The sequence below is a fragment of the Pelodiscus sinensis genome, chromosome 15, assembly GCF_049634645.1.
Source record: "Pelodiscus sinensis isolate JC-2024 chromosome 15, ASM4963464v1, whole genome shotgun sequence".
Taxonomy (NCBI): domain Eukaryota; kingdom Metazoa; phylum Chordata; order Testudines; family Trionychidae; genus Pelodiscus; species Pelodiscus sinensis.
In genome coordinates this window covers 15588450-15610453 of record NC_134725.1, presented here as the reverse complement: position 1 = coordinate 15610453, position 22004 = coordinate 15588450, and the positions used below count along the sequence as shown (strand labels likewise).

The 22004-nt window shown below is 50.4% G+C and overlaps 1 protein-coding gene and 1 gene segment (V, D, J or C); both read right to left on the bottom strand.

Moving 5' to 3' along the window:
* The window catches only part of LOC102458192 (immunoglobulin lambda-1 light chain-like), an 86984-nt gene that overhangs the window by 10994 nt on the left and 53986 nt on the right, over positions 1 to 22004 (bottom strand). For 2 of the 3 annotated variants that reach the window (XR_012895963.1, XR_012895964.1), the window contains exon 5: positions 7959 to 8230. Coding sequence is in view for 1 of the 3 variants with exons in the window: in XM_075898223.1 (XP_075754338.1) it covers positions 19355 to 19677 (323 nt within the window). In the remaining 2 variants the exon portion in view is untranslated. Of the gene's footprint in view, positions 1 to 7958; positions 8231 to 19083; positions 19678 to 22004 lie in introns of those variants that run through there. The other variant, XM_075898223.1, reaches the window with a different exon arrangement.
* Positions 3100 to 7249, bottom strand: LOC102462008 (immunoglobulin lambda constant 6-like). The segment is given in 2 exon segments: positions 3100 to 3692; positions 7084 to 7249. Coding segments are annotated over 2 exon segments (489 nt in total).

Below are 22004 nucleotides of genomic sequence, written 5' to 3'. Positions count from 1 at the left end.
CAGTGTCATCTCCATCATGCACTGGCGTGTGCTGGGAAATGCTCCCGGATACTGTTGGTACCAAAGCAGAGGTGTCTGCTCAGCTACTGTCCCAGGTGCTGCCAGGCCGGCACGTTCCTCACGGGAGCCCCCACTTGCCTTCAGAATTCCCATTGTGCCAGCAGCCACGGCCATCGGCTGCGCGCTGAGCAGCGGGTGCAGCAGGGAATCCCTGCGCTGTCTCCCTGAGCAGAGCTGACGTGAGACTCCCACCGTGGCTGGGCTGGTCCCTGCCCCTGCCCATAGGGGAGCAGCGCTGGGGCCTGCTGCCCAGCAGCGTGTGGCGTGTGAGGCCCTCTCAGCACAGGCCGGGCCAGTGAACATCTAGGCTGTGAGCTGTGTCCATGCTCAGCTGGCTTCTTATGAATGAAGCCAGGGCCCTGGACCCTCCCTCTGACTGTAAATACCAACCCCCCTTAGTGCCGGGGGTGTCTCCACACCGGCCGGGCTGGGGTGTGAATCACACCAGCTTAATGTCCTCATCCTCCTTAATAGTCATGGGCTGTGTGTGAGGCTTGATGCGGCTCTTGCTGGAGCTGGTGGGGAAGCGCCTGTGACTGCAGTGGTTCTGGCTCGGACCCTGCGCTAATCCCCTGGGCAGTGGAGGGCGGGTCTGAGCTGCCAACAGAAGTGACCTAAGTACTGAGTCTTGGAGTGTTCTAGGGGACTGAAGCACCCAAGTATAGAGTTAGGTGCCAAGTGAGGTTTCCAAAGCATGCAGATGCCAAACTCCCATGCATTTCAAAGCATTTATTCTCACATCCCTTATCAGCAGAATTCCTATTGACTGTTGGATGAACGCAGATTTGTCATGGATCTCGTCATTAAGGGTGCGTCTACACAGCAGTGTTTTTTCAGAATCAATGATGTTATTCCAAAATAACAATGCGAGTGGCTACCAAGGAATTCCGTTATTTCAAAATAATTTGAAATTAACGGACGGCTTGCTCCGACTTCTTAAACCTCACTCCAGAGGTAATAACGCCTATTTCGTAATAGCTATTTTGGAATAGCAGTAGTGTGGACGCTCCACTGCTGCTTCTTTGAAATAGCTCCTCCCCAGAGTCATTTAAATCCCCGAGCCTCCAAAGGCTCTAAATCGAGGTATAATGTCCACATTATGGGAGCCTGTCTAGAGCTAATTTTCAGGATTCCTGCAGTGTAGATGTGCAATTTCAAAATAAGCCATTTCGAAGTATTTGTTGTGGAATAGTTTTTTTCCAAAATAAGTGTGCAGTGTAGACATACCTTAAGGGTGCATCTGCATGGCACACACAGGTCGAAATAAGATATGTGATTTGAGCTATGAAAATTGCGTATCTTATTTCAGTCTAATTTTAAAATATCTTATTATGAAATTTGGCTCTCTCTATACAGTGTCAAATTAAAAAAAAATAGTGCTCCAAAACATCTTTTAACCCTGGTGGAACGAGGGTCACAGGGACGTTCAGAATAGCAAGGCCATTATTTCCAAATCTATTATAGTCTAGACGTACCCTTAGGAAACTATCCTAAATCCTGCCTGTAGGTTTTCCATCCATTCCTCAGTCTGTTGCAGTTCCCACTTGCAAGGTACCAGGATGAAATTAGGGTTTCTGTGCTCATCTGTCACACACACACAAACACACATACACACACTCTATCACACTCACATCCAGAGTGAAGCCTCTCTCTGTCCCACTTTCCCCTTACTCCTTCCAATAGGATGTGGTAGTGTAAGGCAGGTTGTCCATGCATCCATCTATCCATCCATCCATCTTTCATGGCACACACCTACTATGAGTGGCAGAATTATTGTGGGATCTAAGAAATGTGTTATGTATGTGACACAAATTTATTCCTTTAACTTCTTGGCCACTTGACTGCAGGAAACCCATGTTCGAGAGTGACCTGTGAAAGACACGGCACTGCTCAGGGGGTCCATAAGCAAAGCTCCCTATGTCAAGAGTGCCCATCTGCTAATACCATGTATGTGGGACAGACACCCAGGTAACCCTCGTGGTACCCAGTTGCACATAAAACCAGTCCAATAGCACAACTGATTGGTGTTTACTGGGACACAGGCTGTCTGTTCTAATCTGTCAAGTCCCAGACTGTGCAGGGCTCAAGAACTCATAGGGGCCCAAGTAACACTGTGATTGACTGTGATGGTCAAAGTGGACATGAGGGTCTCTGCTTCCCCTCTGGCTGTAATGCAGCAGCTGTCACTAGATGGCCAGAGCACTAGCTAATTCAGGCAGATTTCCAGGTACAGCTGAACCAGCTGCTAGGGCCGGTTGTAAGTAGAGAGCAGTGTCCCAAGCTGATGTCTGTAGGATATTAAGTCCACTCTTCCCAAAAGAGGTTTGGGTCTGTATTGACCAGACGTGGCCAGGAGCTCTGGTTACAGCCCATCCCAAGAAAGAGCCGTCAGCACTGCAGCACCCTCCCTGCATGGGCCATGTTTGGACACTGATTCCCCTGGGTACTGAGCAGTTGAGTAAATAGCACCAGTGAAGAATGACTAATGCTCGGGGGGAAGCAGGGGCTGGAATCTGCCCGATGGGAGGCTGGAAGGAGACTGAACATCACCTCACAGAGCTCACTGCTCTAAGCAAACTGGTGACCCATGTGAGCATGGCCCCAGCCTAGCCCAGTGATGCTGTTGGGAGCTGCCAGGGTGCCAGTCCAAGCTGGGCTGGCTGCAGGCCCCGGGGGTTTGCATCCCGCTCTCATGCAGCCCGCTCTTGCCCAGTGATCCCCTGACAAACCGTGCACTGTGCAGAGATTTGTGCCACAGCAGCTGTCACCCCGTGTTAGTGGAGAACAGACACAGCCTGGGAAATGCCCCCCTCCGTGACACCTCTCTCCCCCCCCGCCCCCTATCTCCATGCTATATCCCATCGCTTGGTGTCTCTTCTCATCAGCCTGTGTGAGACGCCACAAGTGAGACCCTCACTGGACAGCAATCCATGTTGGCTGCGGGAAGGGGAGTTTGTCTGGCTGGCTGACGAGGTGACTCTTGCAGGGAACACACCAGGTGCAAAAGGGACACAAGAAGTGAAGCTCCCCACACACAGCGATAGTCGAATGTTTTGGTTTTATTAATGACATAACAAGGCTGCATGGGAGACTAAAGCAGGGGGGACTGGCCAGGGATTGCCGGGGGTGGGAGCAGAGGGGAACAGGGAACAAAGACAGGTGTCGTGTGGATCAACAGAATCCCACCCGCAGAAGAGGAAGGAGATTTGCTGGAAATCAGCATCATGGCCACGCTAGGAGATCCCGTCTCCTCTGGGAGCCCCCGACGGGCTGACGTGGGTACCAGCTGCGCCCCCTGGGGTCAGAGGGTTACGAACACTCCGATCGCTTCAGGGACCTCTCCAGGGTCTTCCCATCGTGTGTCACCTGACAGGTGTAGGTGTCATGGGCCTTCCACTTGGATGCATCCAGAGACAGGTAACTGCTGGCCATGTACTTGTTGTCGCTCTGCTTGGACGGCCTGGTGGTCTCCACTCCCGTGGAGATCTGCTGGCCATCAGCTTTCCAGATCACTTGGACGGAGCCGGGGTAGAAGCTGCCCAGCAGACACACCAGGGTGGCTTTGTTCTTGGTTTGCAGCTCCTCCGAGGATGGAGGGAAGAGGTTCACGGTAGGAGATGCCTTTGGCTGCCCTGCAAGACAATGAGATCCCCTGTTAGAATGGACAAACCAGAGCCTGCCTGTTCCGAATAGCAGAAATTTCTGTTCCTGACCATGTAACAAATCCCATCTCTCACAAGCCCTGAGAGCAGGGGAATTGTCTGAGATGGGAGATCTCCTCAGGGTGAAGGCGGAGGCCTGGGTCTCAGGATCAGAAGGGTCTATTTCTGTCTATGCCACAGCCTCCCCTTGGGACTCTGGCTGAGTGAGTAGCTGTCTCTGTGCCTGTGAAAGGGGATAATATCACGCTACTCTTCCTTTCTGTCCCTTTTGTCAGTGACGGCTGGATCCTCTGTTCTTTGACACCCCTACGTCCCACTGACATAACAGCTTGGGGCCTGTAAGGGGGGCAGTGCTGGAGATAAAGAGAAAAGTCTTCGGGGTCATTTCTTAGGGTCCAAACTTTTCTTAAGGCTTGTCTACACTAGACGGTGATTCGAGGTCTGAGCGCTGTCCCATTGAACCTGGTACTCCACGAGGATGGAAGAGTAGCCAGAGTCAGTGGGAGAGCGGGCACTGTCGGCCTTCTGGGGTGGAAGACACCACTGTAAGTACACTGAGTTCATCTACACTTTTGGTGTGTTGTGTAGCCCTGGCCTTAGTGTGTAATGTGTGTGGTAGGGCAGTGGCAGCTACTGCAGAGAACACAGAGGAAACTGGCGTAACCCACATTTCCCTTTGTGGAAAACTGCTATACAATGAATTGCCAAAGAAAGGAAAAGGACCAAGGATGGGAAAAGGGTCTAGACACTTAGAATCATAGAATCATAGAGCCATAGAGCTGGAAGAGACCTCAGAAGGTCATCAAGTCCAGCCCTCTGCTCTAGGCAGGACCAATCCCAACTAAATCATCCCGGCCAGGGCTTTATCAAGCCGAGACTTAAACACCTCTAGGGATGGAGACTCCACTACTTTCCTAGGTAACCCATTCCAGTGCTTTCCCACCCTCCTAGCGAAAGAGTTTCCCCTAAGATTCAACCTCTCCCACCACAACTTGAGACCATTGCTCCTCATTCTGCCATTTGTCACTAATGTGAACAGCCTCTCTCCATCCTCTTTGGAACCTCCCTTCTGGAAGTTGAAGGCTGCTATCAAATCCCCCCTCACTCTTCGCTTCTGCAGACTAAACAGACCCAAATCCCTCAGCCTCTCTTGTAGATCATATGCTCCAGCCCCCTAATCATTTTGGTTGCCCTCCGCTGGACCCTCTCCAATGCGTCCACATCCTTTTTGTAGCGGGGGGCGTAGAAGTGGACACAATACTCCAGAAGAACTGGACACAATCCTGCAATACATGCTAGCATTATATGGAAATGAGTTTAAAATAGTATAGGACATTCAGAGAGAGAGAGAGAGAGAGACAGAGCTCTTGCAAAACAGTTCATGGCATTGCATGTTCATAAAGTTTCAAGATATAAAACCGTGCGAAGCAAGTCAATCAATTCATAGAGGAGCTATCATTGTCTATCACGTGCTGTAAGAATTTCTGCTAAGGGTGGATGTTCTGCATAACACCTGGCTGGGAAACAGCCTGTGGTTACACTTTGGTACCAGCCGGATACTCCTGGTGCTGAAATGTTCTGGGACCTACAAGCTGGAGCCAGTCTGTGTCAGAGATTTGCTGGAGCAGTGTCCAAGACAAGGGGAAAAGGGACATGGCCAGATTTCACCGAGAGCTCTGAGGTGATTCCTGAGCCTGGTGTTTGTCTCTGTTACTGCTCGGAGATGTGGGAGAAGAAAGGACCCACTGGGTTAGGAATGGGCGCATCAGGGGTTTTCAAATGCCTCAAACTTTGAAGCTCTAGATCCCTGGGCCCAATGTGAGAAACTCTTCCTCGCTGCAGGTCGCACTTTCCTCCCCAAGTGGTTGGTCCTGCCGTTGCAGGGCAAGGTGCCACTCGCACGAGTAGGGTCTGTGCAGCCTGGGCTGTGGTTAGTTTACACTTTCCATAGGTCACAGCGAGAAACAATGTTGGGTGAGCTGGCAGAGTCAGCCTTGAATTGCTGAGTGCTGGTAGCCCAGATCTGCCTGCTCCCCAAGGTTTCGCTGTAACTGAAGGTTGCTGGTCCAGCCAGCATCCTCTACATTGAGCGCTGAGTCTGCCAGCCCTGGTATGCAGCTTCTAGGAAGCCGTCCAGCCTTTCCAGATTGGCAGCAACCTCCTGAATGTACTAAAGGCAGGTAGTGTAGCCTCTTTGAAGCCTTGCCCTCCTGTCACAGGCTGCCTGAGTCCTACCCCATTTATCTGCACCCTCCATATTTCCATGAAATCAGAGGTAGCTACAATCATCCAAGGTACAATGGAACCAGTCCCCTGGGTCAGGAGTAAATCTGTCAGTGTAACTACAATCAGGGGCTGTTAGTATAAGTCTGTGTAATGGCTGCCCAGGGAGCTACTTTGTTTTACACCTAAAGGGCATTTGTTCTGACACTGTAAGAATAAAAGTCGCTAACTTTCCCTAAAAAAAACTGCAAAGGGGAGTGGGCAATATCTACCCATTAGATCTTTTCTCAGCTAAAAATTCAAATGTTCGCAAAAAGTGTCTGCTGACGTGGACAAAAGTCTTTTGGCTAAGCAAAAACGGAAAACCAAATGCTGTCACCTAAAAACTGATTTCTCTTGTCCCCTGGCTTTTCAAAGAATTTTGTGGTTAAAATGTCTTAGTTTGGAGATTTGTGGTTTTAGATGAAATTTTTTTTTAAATGAGTGTGGAAAATTTGTAAAAAATGTAATCCCCTACCATGATTTTGAATTTTCTCCAGACTGAACGGCCAAATCGGGTTTTATATTGCAAGAAACAAGCTATGTTCGTTATCACATTAGGGCCAAAGGTATTGAAGACCCATCTTAAAGAGTTATGGATGAGATTTTGTGTAGCATTATCAAAGACAATGGGTCTGTTTTGTTTTCCTTTGGCTGAGAATCTGGCCCTGGTTTCTTTCACATATGGGTCAAAACCCAAAGCTAGCAAGAAGTGCGTACTCCTCTAAAAGCAAAGCAAATTAAACAAACAAAGAAACAAAGAAACAAACAAACACAACAGAGAATGGGAAAATATTTCCCTTAAGAGGCTAACACCAATTACTTAGAAATTGGGACCTGACTGCATTGTCTGGATCAGTTTGAATGACAAATTAAAAAACCTGTCCACGTGGAATATTCTAGAAAATCCAGTATGGGACGTATACACCCTGTTCTGATGATCCACAGGTTATATATTGTTCTCAGCATGTTGTGAAAGTGTGTGAAGCAAGAGAAAGGAGACCCAAACCCGGCGATAAGGGAGAAAAGGGAGGAAAATCACGGAATCGTTACCTTGTAGGGTTGAGAAGGAAAGACAGTGAATAACGCAGTGACTTACCGAGGACGGTCAGTTGGGTTCCTCCTCCGAAGACATACCACAGTGACACATGGCTGTACAAAAACCTCTCACGTTGAATGGCAGGAGGAGACGCCTCCATTGCCCATGTTGGGAAAATAGATGCCGGATAATTTCTGCGTGGCTCTCCATGAGAGGGAAATTTCATTCTTTCTGGAGAAGCTCAAAGTAGAATTCAGTGAGTGAAGATCCCTTGGGAGGTGAAGCAATGCAGGGTTCCTTGTCAGACCTCATGTGGAGCTAACACGGATCCCCAAATGCAGCCTGAGCAAGGGAGTAGAAGATGGTTTTGCGCTGACAGCACAGGCTTGGGGGTCGGGAGATAGGGGTGCAGGATCTGGTGCATTGTGCTCCATCTCACATGGTGCAGGTGGCAGAAGGAATGTGGAGACTCTGTTGAACTAGGGTAGCTAAGCTGTTGGTCCTTCCATTGCCCATTTTCCTCACAGGTCCCTTAGCTGGGAGGGGCTGGCAGAATGGTTTGGGATGCTGAGAGGGAACATGCTGAGCCATAGGCAACCCTGGGCAATTCCAGTGGCTTGTGGGAATTACACCAGAAGAGACTGAGGCCTGTTCGTATCCAATAGCAGGTGTCACGTTGGCGTTAACGATGTGTGTGAAGTTTATGCCCACAGGGCGGGCCGGAGGAGCGCTGGCATCTCTAAGAGCAGAGTCAGTGTGAAAACTGTCGTAGTGCAATGCAAACAAGTGTCAGCAAAGACACCGCTCTGCCACGCTGGGCCCTGCACGCGAGGGGAAAGGAAACGGCACCACGTGCTGTGCTCGTGTCTCAGGCAGGCAGAGGAGCCTGCACCTGTCAGTGAGAAATGACATCGTCTCCTGATGCCTGGTCCTACCTTACGGGATCAGGTCCCCAGACAGTCCGTGGGGGAGGGGTTGCTCTGCTCCTGAAGAAGCTGCATCGTCGTATCCTGTCTCACTCTCGGCTGGTGAAATCCCCGCACAGCCTGAGGAGCTGTGAAATGGTGCTCCTGGTCCATGTGCCGTGAAGCCAATCCCCACCGTCCGCGTCTAGGACCCCAGCTGGGCGTGGGACTCAGGTGCCCCTGGCAGTCCCTCTGGGAGCCACGGTCCCGCATTTGGCCTGTGTTGGATTCTGCTCCAGAGCCTGTTAGTAACAATAAAAGGCGACACTGGTATCGATGTCCCAGGTGCAGCCAGGCCGGCACGTTCCTCACGGAAGCCCCCACTTGCCTTCAGAATTCCCATTGTGCCAGCAACCACGGCCATTGGCTGCGCGCTGAGCAGCGGGTGCAGCAGGGAATCCCTGCGCTGTCTCCCTGAGCAGAGCTGACGTGAGACTCCCACCGTGGCTGGGCTGGTCCCTGCCCCTGCCCATAGGAGAGCAGCGCTGGGGCCTGCTGCCCAGCAGCGTGTGGCGTGTGAGGCCCTCTCAGCACAGGCCGGGCCAGTGAACGTCTAGGCTGTGAGCTGTGTCCATGCTCAGCTGGCTTCTTATGAATGAAGCCAGGGCCCTGGACCCTCCCTCTGACTGTCAATACCAACCCCCCTTAGCGCCGGGGGTGTCTCCACACAGGCTGGCCTGGGGCGCGAATGGCACCGGCTTAATGTCCTCGTCGGTGGGCTGCCTCTGCCCCAATAGTCATGGGCTGTGTGTGAGGCTTGATGCGGCTCTTGCTGGAGCTGGTGGGGAAGCACCTGTGACTCAGTGGTTCTGGCTCGGACCCTGCGCTAATCCCCTGGGCAGTGGGAGGCCACGTCCCGTTCTCAGAAGTGACGTTAGCACTTGGGGCCAGAGTGTTTTAAAGCACCTGACTATAGAGGTGGGGGCCTGGTGGGATTTTCAGAAGCCCTCAGCTGCCCAATCCCCATTTATTTTTGTGCCTTTTACATTTAGACCTTCGCATTAATTCCTATTGACTGTGAGTTGAGCGTAGACTTTTAGTGGCTCTAGTCACTCTGGAAACTCCCCCTGTGCTGCACGTAGGTTTTCAGTCCATCTGACACTCTCTTGCACATCCCTTTGCAAGGCCACAGGGCCAACCAATGCACATGGAGCAGGGAAAGTTAATTTCTTTCCAGAGCCTTTTTGTCAACAAGGGAGCGTAAAGAACTAGCACCCAGCCCTGCTATGAGGATGGTGAAGAAATGTATTTGGAGAAACCATCAGTCCTTAGTCCTAATCCATAGTGCAGCCTCACTACTCATCTTCCTCCTAGTCTCTTCTCTGGGAGGTGGCACCGCATGACTGGCCATCCATCCATCAGTCGATCCAACCCACCCTCCATCCATCAGTCGATCCAACCCTCCACCCAGCCATCCCTGTATCTATGGCACTGCTACTGTAGGCGGTATAAGATTGATGGTATCTATCATATAATTGGCCTGCGTGACACAAGTGCATCCTTTTTCTCCCTGGCCTCTTGGCTGCAGGGGAGCCAGTTTTTAAAGGTGTTCTTTGGCTGGCCCAGCACAGCTCCGGGAGTCCTTGTGGAAATGTCCGAGTGTAACAAGATCCAGCTGTGCACAGCGGGCATGCTTCTGGCTGGCAAGGGAGGGAAAGATGTCAGCGTGCCCATCACTGGATCCAGTCTCATTACTGATCCTCCAAGGAACCAATGGGAGTTCAACGGGACACTCAGCCTTGCTCTGGCCTGTCAAGGCCCAGACTGTGTCGCAGGGTAGAACTGTCAGGGGCCCCAGTGATCCCAGAGAATCTAGCTCATCTGTCACATTCTGGTTCTATGTGAAAAGCGTCCTTCATGTGGAGACCCCCAAAGACTTTCTGTGTTTACTGTGACAGTCAAAGTGGACATGAGCGTCACTGCTTCCCCTCTTCCCAAGAGGGGTTTGGGTCTGTACTGACCAGACGTGGCCAGGAGCTCTGGTTACAGCGCATCCTAGGTAACAGTCGCCAGCACGGCAACGCCCTCCCTGTCTGGGTCCACTTGGACACTGATTCCCCTGGGTGCAGAGCGGTTCAGTAAATAGCCCCAGTGTGGCTCCCTGCAGAATGACTAATGATCAGGGGGAAAGAGAGGCTGGCATCTGCCCCTTGCGAGGCCGGAGGGTGACTGAACACCTCCTCAGAGAGCTCACTGCTCTCGGCAGAGCTGGTGACCCCTGTGAACATGGCCCCAGCCTAGCCCTGCGGTGCTGTTGAGAGCTGCCATGATCCAAGTCCGAGCTGGTCTGGCTGCAGGCCCTGTGGGTTTGCGTCCCGCTCTCATGCAGCCCACTCTCGCCCGGTGATCCCCTGACACAGTGTATGCTGTGCACAGATTTGTGCCACAGCAGCTGTCACCCCCAGGGGTGGCTGAGAACCAGAGGGACCGGTGTTAGGGGAGAACAGGCCCAGCCTGGGAAATGGCCCCCCCGTAACGTCTCTCCCCCTCCCCCGATCTTCATGCTGTGGCACGTCGCTTGGCGTCACTTCTTATCAGCCTGTGTGAGACACCACAAGTGAGACCCTCACTGGACAGAAATCCATGTTGGCTGCGGGAAGGGGAGTTTGTCTGGCTGGCTGACGAGGTGACTCTTGCAGTGAACACACCAGGTGGAAAAGGGACACAAGAAGTGAAGCTCCCCACACACAGCGATAGTCGAATGTTTTGGTTTTATTAATGACATAACAAGGCTGCATGGGAGACTAAAGCAGGGGGACTGGCCAGGGATTGCCGGAGGTGGGAGCAGAGGGGAGCTGGGAACAAAGACAGGTGTCGTGTGGATCAAAAGAATCCGCCCCCCAGAAGAGGAAGGAGACTTGCTGGAAATCAGCATCATGGCCACGCTAGGAGATCCCGTCTCCTCTGGGAGCCCCCGACGGGCTGACGTGGGCACCGGCTGCGCCCCCTGGGGTCAGAGGGTTACGAACACTCCGATCGCTTCAGGGACCTCTCCTGGATCTTGCCATCGTGTTTCACCTGACAGGTGTAGGTCTCATGGGACGTCCACTTGGATGCATCCAGAGACAGGTAACTGCTGGCCATGTACTTGTTGTCGCTCTGCTTGGACGGCCTGGTGGTCTCCACTCCTGTGGAGATCTGCTGGCCATCAGCTTTCCAGATCACTTGGGCGTCGCCGGGGTAGAAGCTGCCCAGCAGACACACCAGGGTGGCTTTGTTCTTGGTTTGCAGCTCCTCCGAGGATGGAGGGAAGAGGTGCACGGTAGGAGATGCCTTTGGCTGCCCTGCAAGACAATGAGATCCCCTGTTAGAATGGACAAACCAGAGCCTGCCTGTTCAGAATATCAGAAATTCCTGTTCCTGACCATGTAACAGATCCCATCTCTCACAAACCCTGAGAGCAGAGGAATTGTCTGAGACGGGAGATCTCCTCAGGGTGAAAGAACAGGCCTGGGAATCAGGATTTTAGTAATCTATTCCTTGCTCTGTCACACGCTTCCTTTATGACCCTGAGTTAGTCACTTAGCTCTCTGCTTAAGAAAAGGGGGAGCACAGAGCACACTGAGCCAACTGCTGCAGGGTTTTCAATGCTTCCCACACCCTATATTGATAAAGTGCTGTGGTACACTTGGAGGAAGAGGATCTAAAAGTGTGACGTGTTTTCCATATTCTGTCAAAAGTCCCCTTTAAAAAATGCATTGTTCCTCACAGGAAAGGAAATACTCCTGACCACCTAAAAACCTCAACATTTTGCACATAATTTCTTAATATGAGGTGCCACATTTTAATGTGTGTCCTCACATTGAGGATCAGCTTTCTTCTCCAGTCATGCTGAGCAGTATAACTGTGAGATGTTTCCATGGTGAAAACACCCTCTTGCTTCACCAGAACAGAATCTCTGTAAATGGACCATTTTGCAGAAAGGTGTGTTTCCTACACATAAATATATTTTACTTTTCTGCATTAACCAGTCTCAATGCAAGGTTTGCCTGTATAAAAGTAAAGTAGAGGCTACAGGGTCAGGTTCTGTGTGTTTGTAAATCTGGAGCATGCACCTCTTGGTTTGTTTGCGCTTCCCTTTTGTTGTATTTCTTTCTGAATGTAATCTTGAAGGAGTTCATTGAGAATAGCTCATGCACCCATGACAGCAACTCCCTGCAAGGGAGATGCTGGGGAGAAGGCGAAGGGTTCATTGTTCGACTAAGGAGAAAAGCTATTTTGTACTAAATAGACTAAGCAATTGGGTTCCCATCTCGTTGCCCTGAACTTCTAGTGAGAGCCAGCAATTCCTTGCATGCTGAGGCTTTGTGGGCTGCTCGTCTAGTGGCCCAGAGGAATCTGGAGTTACCCATTGTTTGTAAAAATCTGAAAAGATACTTGGAAAGAAACCAATTGGATCTGAAGGAGAGGACAGGAGAGCTACATGCATCAAATAGTGTTGGATAGAAAGTTCTGTGCAGTCTGAGAGCAAGAGCAGCAAGAGAGAGGGAATGTTTCTTTCTGAACCATCCTATGGAATTGCACAGCATGGAGAAATTCTCTCTTCTGAAAAGTGGGTTATTACAGCTACTGTAGAATTCTCATGGTCTACCTGGGTCTGTAGCTTTCCCTGGCAAGGGTCAGAGCTTTTGATTAACTCCTGCGTGAGAAAAAACTTCCTATCACACCATAGTTGCCTGATTCAGTTCCCAAACAGCCCAGTTACCAAGCAAAAATGTGATTGAATCATTTTCAGAAACTGTAAAGTACAGGCTCAGTTATGGGATCAACCCTTACTAAATAGTCCAATCTCGTGGGCCTCTGAGGGATTTCCAAGGTTGGGGTGCAAGATAAGAGCACCCCAAAGTACCGCAACTCGCCAGATTTCACGAGGAGTGCAAAATAGTTTACTCTGAGCCCTAACGTGCTCCTGGGCTACATAACTGCCTAGAAACAGGTAGCCTACTTGAAGAGCAAGGAGCTACTCAGCATGAGGAGGCTCAGTGCAGCCTGGGCTGCAGTTATTCCCCGGGTGAAAGTGACAATGTAGTCTGAGCTAGTCCAGCCAGCTCTGAATTACTGAGCCCTGGTAATTCTCTGCTTTGCAAGGTTTTACTGCACATGATGCCGGCTGGCCCAACATGAATCCTGATCAATGAGCTCAGAGCCTGGCAGACACAGAACGCGGTGTCCACAAAGCCACTCAGTCTTTGCAGAGAGGCCAGCAACCTCGTGCTGTGCTCTGAGCTGAGTGGCACAATTAGTCTCATGTCTTTAAAGCCCTTTACTCTCGCAGGCTGCTCCATCCCATTTAACTAACCTCTTGCATATTTGAAAGGTTTAGGGGGCTTTGGGTTGCATTTCTGGACTGAAATCTAATGGTAGCTACAGTCATCTAAGGTAGAAGGGGATGGATCCTCAGTGTGAGGAGTAAGTCAGTCAGTTCAAAAAGACTCACTCAGGGTAAGTGTAAATCAGAGTAGTCCATGGGTGCCAGGGAAGCTAGAAGGGTTTACACCAGATGAAGAATTGGGTTTCTCGTGTTAGAATTACATCAGTCTCTTGTCTCCCTTCTAATGAGCAATGCTATAGATTGGACTAATTGAAAATTATCCAGCCAGACCTCTGGCAGTGAAATGGTAGGAGTGTATTAGAATGAATATTTGTGTGGGAAGGGCCTGCCTTTCTCAAAAACACCAAATTGCTTTTTCCAAGGAAAATCCCTGTATGTATAAATTGGAAATATTAAACCAGAAACTGTCAATAACTGCAGAATTTTCAGGTTTTGGCTAGAAATGCTTGTTTGGTATTTTGGAGTCATTCAGAGAAAAATGTTTGTGTTTTTTGTTTGGTTTTTGGTTGAATTAATTACAGAATGAAGCTCTATTTTCTGACCAGTATTCATTAGAAAATATTGCCTTCCAATGGCCCTCAGTGAAATCAGATTTTAAAAGATCAGGGACCAGTGATTTTTATAGAACATTGAAAAGTCCTATGGCACCTTATACACTAACAAATTTATTGGATCACAAGCTTTCATGGGCAAAGACCCACTTTGTCAGAAGCATGACTGATTACATGAGTCTGACGAAGTGGGTCTTTGCCCATGAAAGCTTATGCTCCAATAAATATGGTGGTCTGAAAGGTACCACAGGACTTCTTGTTGTTCTTGTAGATTCAGACTAACACAGCTACCTCTCTGATACTTATAGAACATTGGATTCCATGAGAATGGACATTTATCTTAGAACTCTGGAGTGAGTTATCTGGCTGCTCCATTGCACACCACAGAGATATGGGTGCCTACAATGGCTGAGAAGTTGGCATATTCTTATCAGAAGCAGATCATACTTGAAAAAAAGGCCGGGAGGGAGGGGGGGAGGGAGGAGGAGGTGGGAGCTAACACCCGGACATTTTATTTCCCTTAAGGAGCTTACACCAGGCTATTATAACTAGGAACCTAATGGCAGAAACTCACTAGATTTAATGGGTGAAACAAAGAACAGGACTATGTAGCACTTTAAAGACTAACAAGATGGTTTATTAGGTGCTGAGCTTTCGTGGGCCAGACCCACTTCCTCAGAATTCCTCAGAAGTGGATCTGGCCCACGAAAGCTCATCACCTAATAAACCATCTTGTTAGTCTTTAAAGTGCTGCATAGTCCTGTTTTTTGTTTCACCTACACCAGACTAACACGGCTACATTTCTATCACTAGATTTAATGGGGAAATTCAAAATTCTGTTCATTTGCTAAAGAAAAGAAAATCCGGCATGGGAGGAGACTAAAGCTTATTCCCAGTACAATGGGAAGGTTCTGTAAAGTGAGAGGAATGGGGAGCCCAACATGAAGAGAGAGAAAGGGAAAAAATCATGGAAAACTTACAATGCAGGCAGGAGAAGGAAAGTTTGTGAATAATGCAGTGACTTACCAAGGACGGTCAGCTGGGTTCCTGCTCCGAAGACCCACCACAGTGATACACAGCTGTACAAAAACCAGTCTCAGTTGTTGGCAGGAAGGAATCTCCACCAGTGCTTGGCGGAAGGAGAAAATAGGTGCAGCTCAATTTCCAGTAATTCTTCATCGGAGTGCAGGCATCTCCGTAGTGGAGAAACTCGTGCAATGGGATGAGTGAAGAGCCACTGGGAGGTGAAGCGATGGAGCGTTCCTTGGGAGAACTCACTCTAAGGCCAAATGTTGGTCCCCGCATGCAGCTCACATAAGAGAAGAGAAGATGGTCTTGTCAGGAAGACACTGACCTGTCAGTCTGGAAAACGGGGTTCAGGTCTTGGGTCAGCCACTGACTTTGTGTCCTTGGCCAGGTCACTTCATCTCAGTGTCTCAGTTCCTGATCTATACAATGGGGGCATCTCACAGGGTCAGGAGAAATTGTAGAGTGTCTCAGAGACATGAGAGATTAAGCACTACAGTGGTAGAGGGCAGAAACGTATCTAGATCAAAGCAGTTCTGAGCTGTGCTATTGAGTTATGTTCCACCATTACCTTCTTCTCAAATTCATGGCGGTTACATTTGTATTGTCTTCAGTGGAATTATGTCAGGAAAGAATGATGGGCATTAGCTGTCTCTACTGACTGGAGGCATTTATGTTATCGATACAACAACTGTGCTTAGCATGCATCCATAGCCCTGACACCTGAGCACATCTTCATTCCAGATGTAATTAATAAACAACATGCCCTTGTGAGCCGCCCATAAGTGTCAGTGAGGGACACATCAGATATGGCAGGGATTGCACATAGACCTGACATTATTCAAACCACGTGCCCTCCGCATCCACTCTCCGAATTGCGCAGCCTCTCTACACCTGCCCATGAGGAGCTAAGGCATCCCCTCCCACCATGTCCTAACATACCTGCTCAGGAGCCTCGGAAAGTCCACGGGGGCAGGGGTTGTGCGGAGTCGCTGGGCATGGCCGTTCTGTCAAAAGCTGCATCATCACATCCTCTCAACTGAACTGTGCTGGATGCTGGGGAAATTGCCCATTGGACACGTCTGAGCAATGGCTGAAGATCCATGTGCCATGAAAGCAGCCTCCGCCCTGCTCTGTCTGACCCCAGCAGGAGACTGGGGGCTGGCAACAGGGGAAGCCAGAAGCCAGTGAAGATGCTTGGGAGAGCCGTGCCCAGCACACAGCCAGCATCTGCTTGGAATGCTCCAGACCCCGCTGGGACCAACCGGAGGCAGCGCTGGCTGAGCAGACATGCTCTGTATTGACACCAATGCCCTGTATGTAGCCAGGCCGGCACGTTCCTCACGGGAGCCCCCACTTGCCTTCAGAATTCCCATTGTGCCAGCAGCCACGGCCATCGGCTGCGCGCTGAGCAGCGGGTGCAGCAGGGAATCCCTGCGCTGTCTCCCTGAGCAGAGCTGACGTGAGACTCCCACCGTGGCTGGGCTGGTCCCTGCCCCTGCCCGTAGGGGAGCAGCACTGGGGCCTGCTGCCCAGCAGCGTGTGGCGTGTGAGGCCCTCTCAGCACAGGCCGGGCCAGTGAACATCTAGGCTGTGAGCTGTGTCCATGCTCAGCTGGCTTCTTATGAATGAAGCCAGGGCCCTGGACCCTCCCTCTGACTGTCAATACCAACCCCCCTTAGCGCCGGGGGTGTCTCCACACAGGCCGGCCTGGGGCGCGAATGGCACCGGCTTAATGTCCTCGTCGGTGGGCTGCCTCTGTCCCAATAGTCATGGGCTGTGTGTGAGGCTTGATGCGGCTCTTGCTGGAGTTGGTGGGGAAGTGCCTGTGACCTCAGTGTCTCAGAGGCTGCAAGGATCCCCTGGGCAGTGGAGGGGAAATCTGAGCCAGTACCAAACGGGCCTAAATGCCATTGTAGAAAAGTGACGTGAGCATTTGGACTCCAACTGTCCCAGGTATTTAATCTCCAAAATATAAAGGCAGGAGCCTATTGGGACTTTGAAAATCACCCAGATGCCAAACTCCTGTTCATTCTAATGCCTTTTATATTGGAGTCAACTGTGTGTCCTTGTAGCCAAGATGGCGAATGGAATATTAGGTTGCATTAGGAGGAGCATTGCCTGCAGGTCTAATGGAGTGAATATTTCCCTTTATTTGGCTCTAGTGAGGCCACATGTGGAGTACTGAGTCCAGTTCTGGGACCCCTACTATAGCAAGGATGTGGATGCACTGGAGAGTGTCCAGCAGGGGGCAACGAGAATGATTAGGGGGCTGGATCACATGACCTATGAGGAAAAGCTCAGAGATTTGGGCTTATTTAGTCTGCAGAAGAGAAGAGTGAGGGGGGATTTGATAGCAGCCTTCAACTTCCTGAAGGGAGGTTCCAAAGAGGATGGAGAGAGACTGTTCTCAGGGGTGACAGGTGACAAAATGAGGAGCAATGGTCTCAAATTGCATTTTGGATGTCTAGGTTGGATATTAGGAAAAACTATTTCCCTAGGAGGGTGGTGAAGCACTGGAATGGGTTATCTAGGGAGGTGGTGGAATCTCCATCCCTAGGAGTTTTTAAGTCTCAGCTTGATAAAGCCCTGGCTTGGATGAATTACTTGGGATTGGTCCTGCTTTGGGCAAGGGGCTGGACTTCACAACGTCCTGAGGTCTCTTCCAGCCCTCGGATTCTGTAATGCTTAGTAGCCTATTTCTTATGGATTTCAGTTGGGAATGGATTTTTAGTGGAGTTATTCACTGTGTCAAAGACCCCAAATTCTTAATGTAGGTTTACAGCCCATACGTTTATCTACTTCAGTTCCCATTTGCAAGGGAAGAGAACCAATAGTCATTGAAGAAAGGACGTTAATCTCTTTCTACACCTCTTCCTCAATGAGGTACTATTTAAAATCTGAGTACAGCAATGGGTTCTAGTGGCAACTCACTCTCTGAGATCCTAAAAGTTGTGACTCTTTCCCCTTCTGTGTTCTGCAAAGTCTTGATGCTCCACAAACCATAATATAGAATTCTTATCTCCCATTTGGTGAGTGGTGCATGAGCTGGGAGGGAAGGACAGTGGGTGTTAAAGTACCTTATGAGAAGGTTTTAAAAATACCCTCATTGTATAAAACTCAGCCATATTGCATCCTTTCTCTGCTCTGATATCCCCTTATTTCCTTCTATAGGAGGTTGCAGTGCAGGACGGGCCAATTAACCATGTATCCATGTTACTCATATTGTGAGTGGTAGCAGCAGGGTGAAGTCTGAGAAATATGTGGTATATGAGACACAAATATGGCATTTTACATCCTTCTCCTCATGGCTTTACAAGAGTCAGTGGCTGGCACAGCACTGCTCAGGGGGTCCAAAATCTAAGCCCTCCCTGATGCATATTTTTGAAGAGTGTATTGAATGTTCAGGCTCTAAAGCACTTTATACACTTCCTCTACTTGTCAAACTGGCATTAGGGTCACTGCTTCCCCTCTGGTTGTAACGCAGCAGCTGACACTAGCTAATTCAGGCACATTTCCACCTACAGTTGAACCAGCTGCAAGGGCCTGTTGCAAGTAGAGAGCAGTGTCCCAAGCTGATGTCTGTAGGATATTACAGGCCACTCTTCCCAAGAGGGATCTGGATCTGTACTGATCAGACATGGCCAGGAGCTCTGGTTACAGCCCACCCCAGATAACAGCCATCGTTACTGCGGCACCCTCCCTACATGGACCCGTTTGGACACTGATTCCCCTGGGTGCTGACCTGTTGAGGAAATAGCCCCAGTGGCCCCAGTGCGGATCCCTGAAGAATGACTAATGCTCAGGGGAAAGCAGAGGCTGGAATCTGCCCCATGGGAGGCCAGAGGGTGACTGAACACCGACTGACAGAGCACACTGCTCTCAGCAGAGCTGGTGACCCGTGTGAGCATGGCCCCAGCCTAGCCCTGAGGTGCTTTTGGGAGCTGCCAGCATCCCAGCCCAACGCAAGCTGGCTATAGACCCTGGAGGTTTGCATCCTGCTCTCACATTGCTTAGCGTCACTTCTCATCAGCCTGTGTAATATGCCACAATGAGACCCTCACTGGACAGAAATCCATGTTGGCTGCGGGAAGGGGAGTTTGTCTGGCTGGATGACGAGGTGACTCTTGCAGGGAACACACCAGGTGCAAAAGGGACACAAGAAATGAAGCTCCCCACACACAGCGATAGTCGAATGTTTTGGTTTTATTAATGACATAACAAGGCTGCATGGGAAACTAAAGCAGGGGGACTGGCCAGGGATTGCTGGGGGTGGAAGCAGGGGGGAACAGGGAACAAAGACAGGTGTCGTGTGGATCAACATAATCCCACCCCCCCAGAAGAGGAAGGAGACTTGCTGGAAATCAGCATCATGGCCACGCTAGGAGATCCCGTCTCCTCTGGGAGCCCCCGACGGGCTGACGTGGGCACCGGCTGCGCCCCCTGGGGTCAGAGGGTTACGAACACTCCGATCGCTTCAGGGACCTCTCCTGGATCTTGCCATCGTGTGTCACCTGACAGGTGTAGGTGTCATGGGCCTTCCACTTGGATGCATCCAGAGACAGGTAACTGCTGGCCATGTACTTGTTGTCGCTCTGCTTGGACGGCCTGGTGGTCTCCACTCCCGTGGAGATCTGCTGGCCATCAGCTTTCCAGGTCACTTGGACGGAGCCGGGGTAGAAGCTGCCCAGCAGACACACCAGGGTGGCTTTGTTCTTGGTTTGCAGCTCCTCCGAGGATGGAGGGAAGAGGTTCACGGTAGGAGATACCTTTGGCTGCCCTGCAAGACAATGAGATCCCCTGTTAGAATGGACAAACCAGAGCCTGCCTGTTCCGAATATCAGAAATTCCTGTTCCTGACCATGTAACAGATCCCATGTCTCACAAGCCCTGGGAGCAGGGGAATTGTCTGAGACGGGAGATCTCCTCAGGGTGAAGGCGGAGGCCTGGGTCTCAGGATCAGAAGGGTCTATTTCTGTCTATGCCACAGCCTCCCCTTGGGACTCTGGCTGAGTGAGTAGCTGTCTCTGTGCCTGTGAAAGGGGATCATATCACGCTACTCTTCCTTTCTGACCCTTTTGTCAGTGACGGCTGGAACCTCTGTTCTTTGACACCCCTACGTCCCACTGACATAACAGCTTGGGGCCTGTAAGGGGGGCAGTGCTGGAGATAAAGAGAAAAGTCTTCGGGGTCATTTCTTAGGGTCCAAACTTTTCTTAAGGCTTGTCTACACTAGACGGTGATTCGAGGTCTGAGCGCTGTCCCATTGAACCTGGTACTCCACGAGGATGGAAGAGTAGCCAGAGTCAGTGGGAGAGCGGGCACTGTCGGCCTTCTGGGGTGGAAGACACCACTGTAAGTACACTGAGTTCATCTACACTTTTGGTGTGTTGTGTAGCCCTGGCCTTAGTGTGTAATGTGTGTGGTAGGGCAGTGGCAGCTACTGCAGAGAACACAGAGGAAACTGGCGTAACCCACATTTCCCTTTGTGGAAAACTGCTATACAATGAATTGCCAAAGAAAGGAAAAGGACCAAGGATGGGAAAAGGGTCTAGACACTTAGAATCATAGAATCATAGAGCCATAGAGCTGGAAGAGACCTCAGAAGGTCATCAAGTCCAGCCCTCTGCTCTAGGCAGGACCAATCCCAACTAAATCATCCCGGCCACGGCTTTATCAAGCCGAGACTTAAGCACCTCTAGGGATGGAGACTCCACTACTTTCCTAGGTAACCCATTCCAGTGCTTCCCCACCCTCCTAGCGAAAGAGTTTCCCCTAAGATTCAACCTCTCCCACCACAACTTGAGACCATTGCTCCTCATTCTGCCATTTGTCACTAATGTGAACAGCCTCTCTCCATCCTCTTTGGAACCTCCCTTCTGGAAGTTGAAGGCTGCTATCAAATCCCCCCTCACTCTTCGCTTCTGCAGACTAAACAGACCCAAATCCCTCAGCCTCTCTTGTAGGTCATATGCTCCAGCCCCCTAATCATTTTGGTTGCCCTCCGCTGGACCCTCTCCAATGCGTCCACATCATTTTTGTAGCGGGGGGCGTAGAAGTGGACACAATACTCCAGAAGAAATGGACACAATCCTGCAATACATGCTAGCATTATATAGAAATGAGTTTAAAATAGTATAGGACATTCAGAGAGAGAGAGAGAGAGAAAGAGAGAGAGAGAGAGAGCTCTTGCAAAACAGTTCATGGCATTGCATGTTCAGAAAGTTTCAAGATATAAAACCGTGCGAAGCAAGTCAATCAATCCGTAGAGGAACTATCATTGTCTATCACGTGCTGTAAGAATTTCTGCTAAGGGTGGATGTTCTGCATAACACCTGGCTGGGAAACAGCCTTTGGTTACACTTTGGTACCAGCCGGATACTCCTGGTGCTGAAATGTTCTGGGACCTACAAGCTGGAGCCAGTCTGTGTCAGAGCTTTGCTGGAGCAGTCTCCAAGACAAGGGGAAGAGGGACATGGCCAGATTTCACCGAGAGCTCTGAGGTGATTCCTGAGCCTGGTGTTTGTCTCTGTTACTGCTCAGAGATGTGGCAGAAGAAAGGACCCACTGGGTTAGGAATGGGCGCATCGGGGGGTTTACAAATGCCTCAAACTTTGAAGCTCTAGATCCCTGGGCCCAATGTTAGAAACTCTTCCTCGCTGCAGGTCGCACTTTCCTCCCCAAGGGGTTGCTCCCACAGTTTGCAGGTCAAGGTGCCACTCGCACGAGTAGGGTCTGTGCAGCCTGGGCTGTGGTTAGTTTACACTTTCCATAGGTCACAGCGAGAAACAATGTTGGGTGAGCTGGCAGAGTCAGCCTTGAATTGCTGAGTGCTGGTAGCCCAGATCTGCCTGCTCCCCAAGGTTTCGCTGTAACTGAAGGTTGCTGGTCCAGCCAGCATCCTCTACATTGAGCGCTGAGTCTGCCAGCCCTGGTATGCAGCTTCTAGGAAGCCGTCCAGCCTTTCCAGATTGGCAGCAACCTCCTGAATGTACTAAAGGCAGGTAGTGTAGCCTCTTTGAAGCCTTGCCCTCCTGTCACAGGCTGCCTGAGTCCTACCCCATTTATCTGCACCCTCCATATTTCCATGAAATCAGAGGTAGCTAC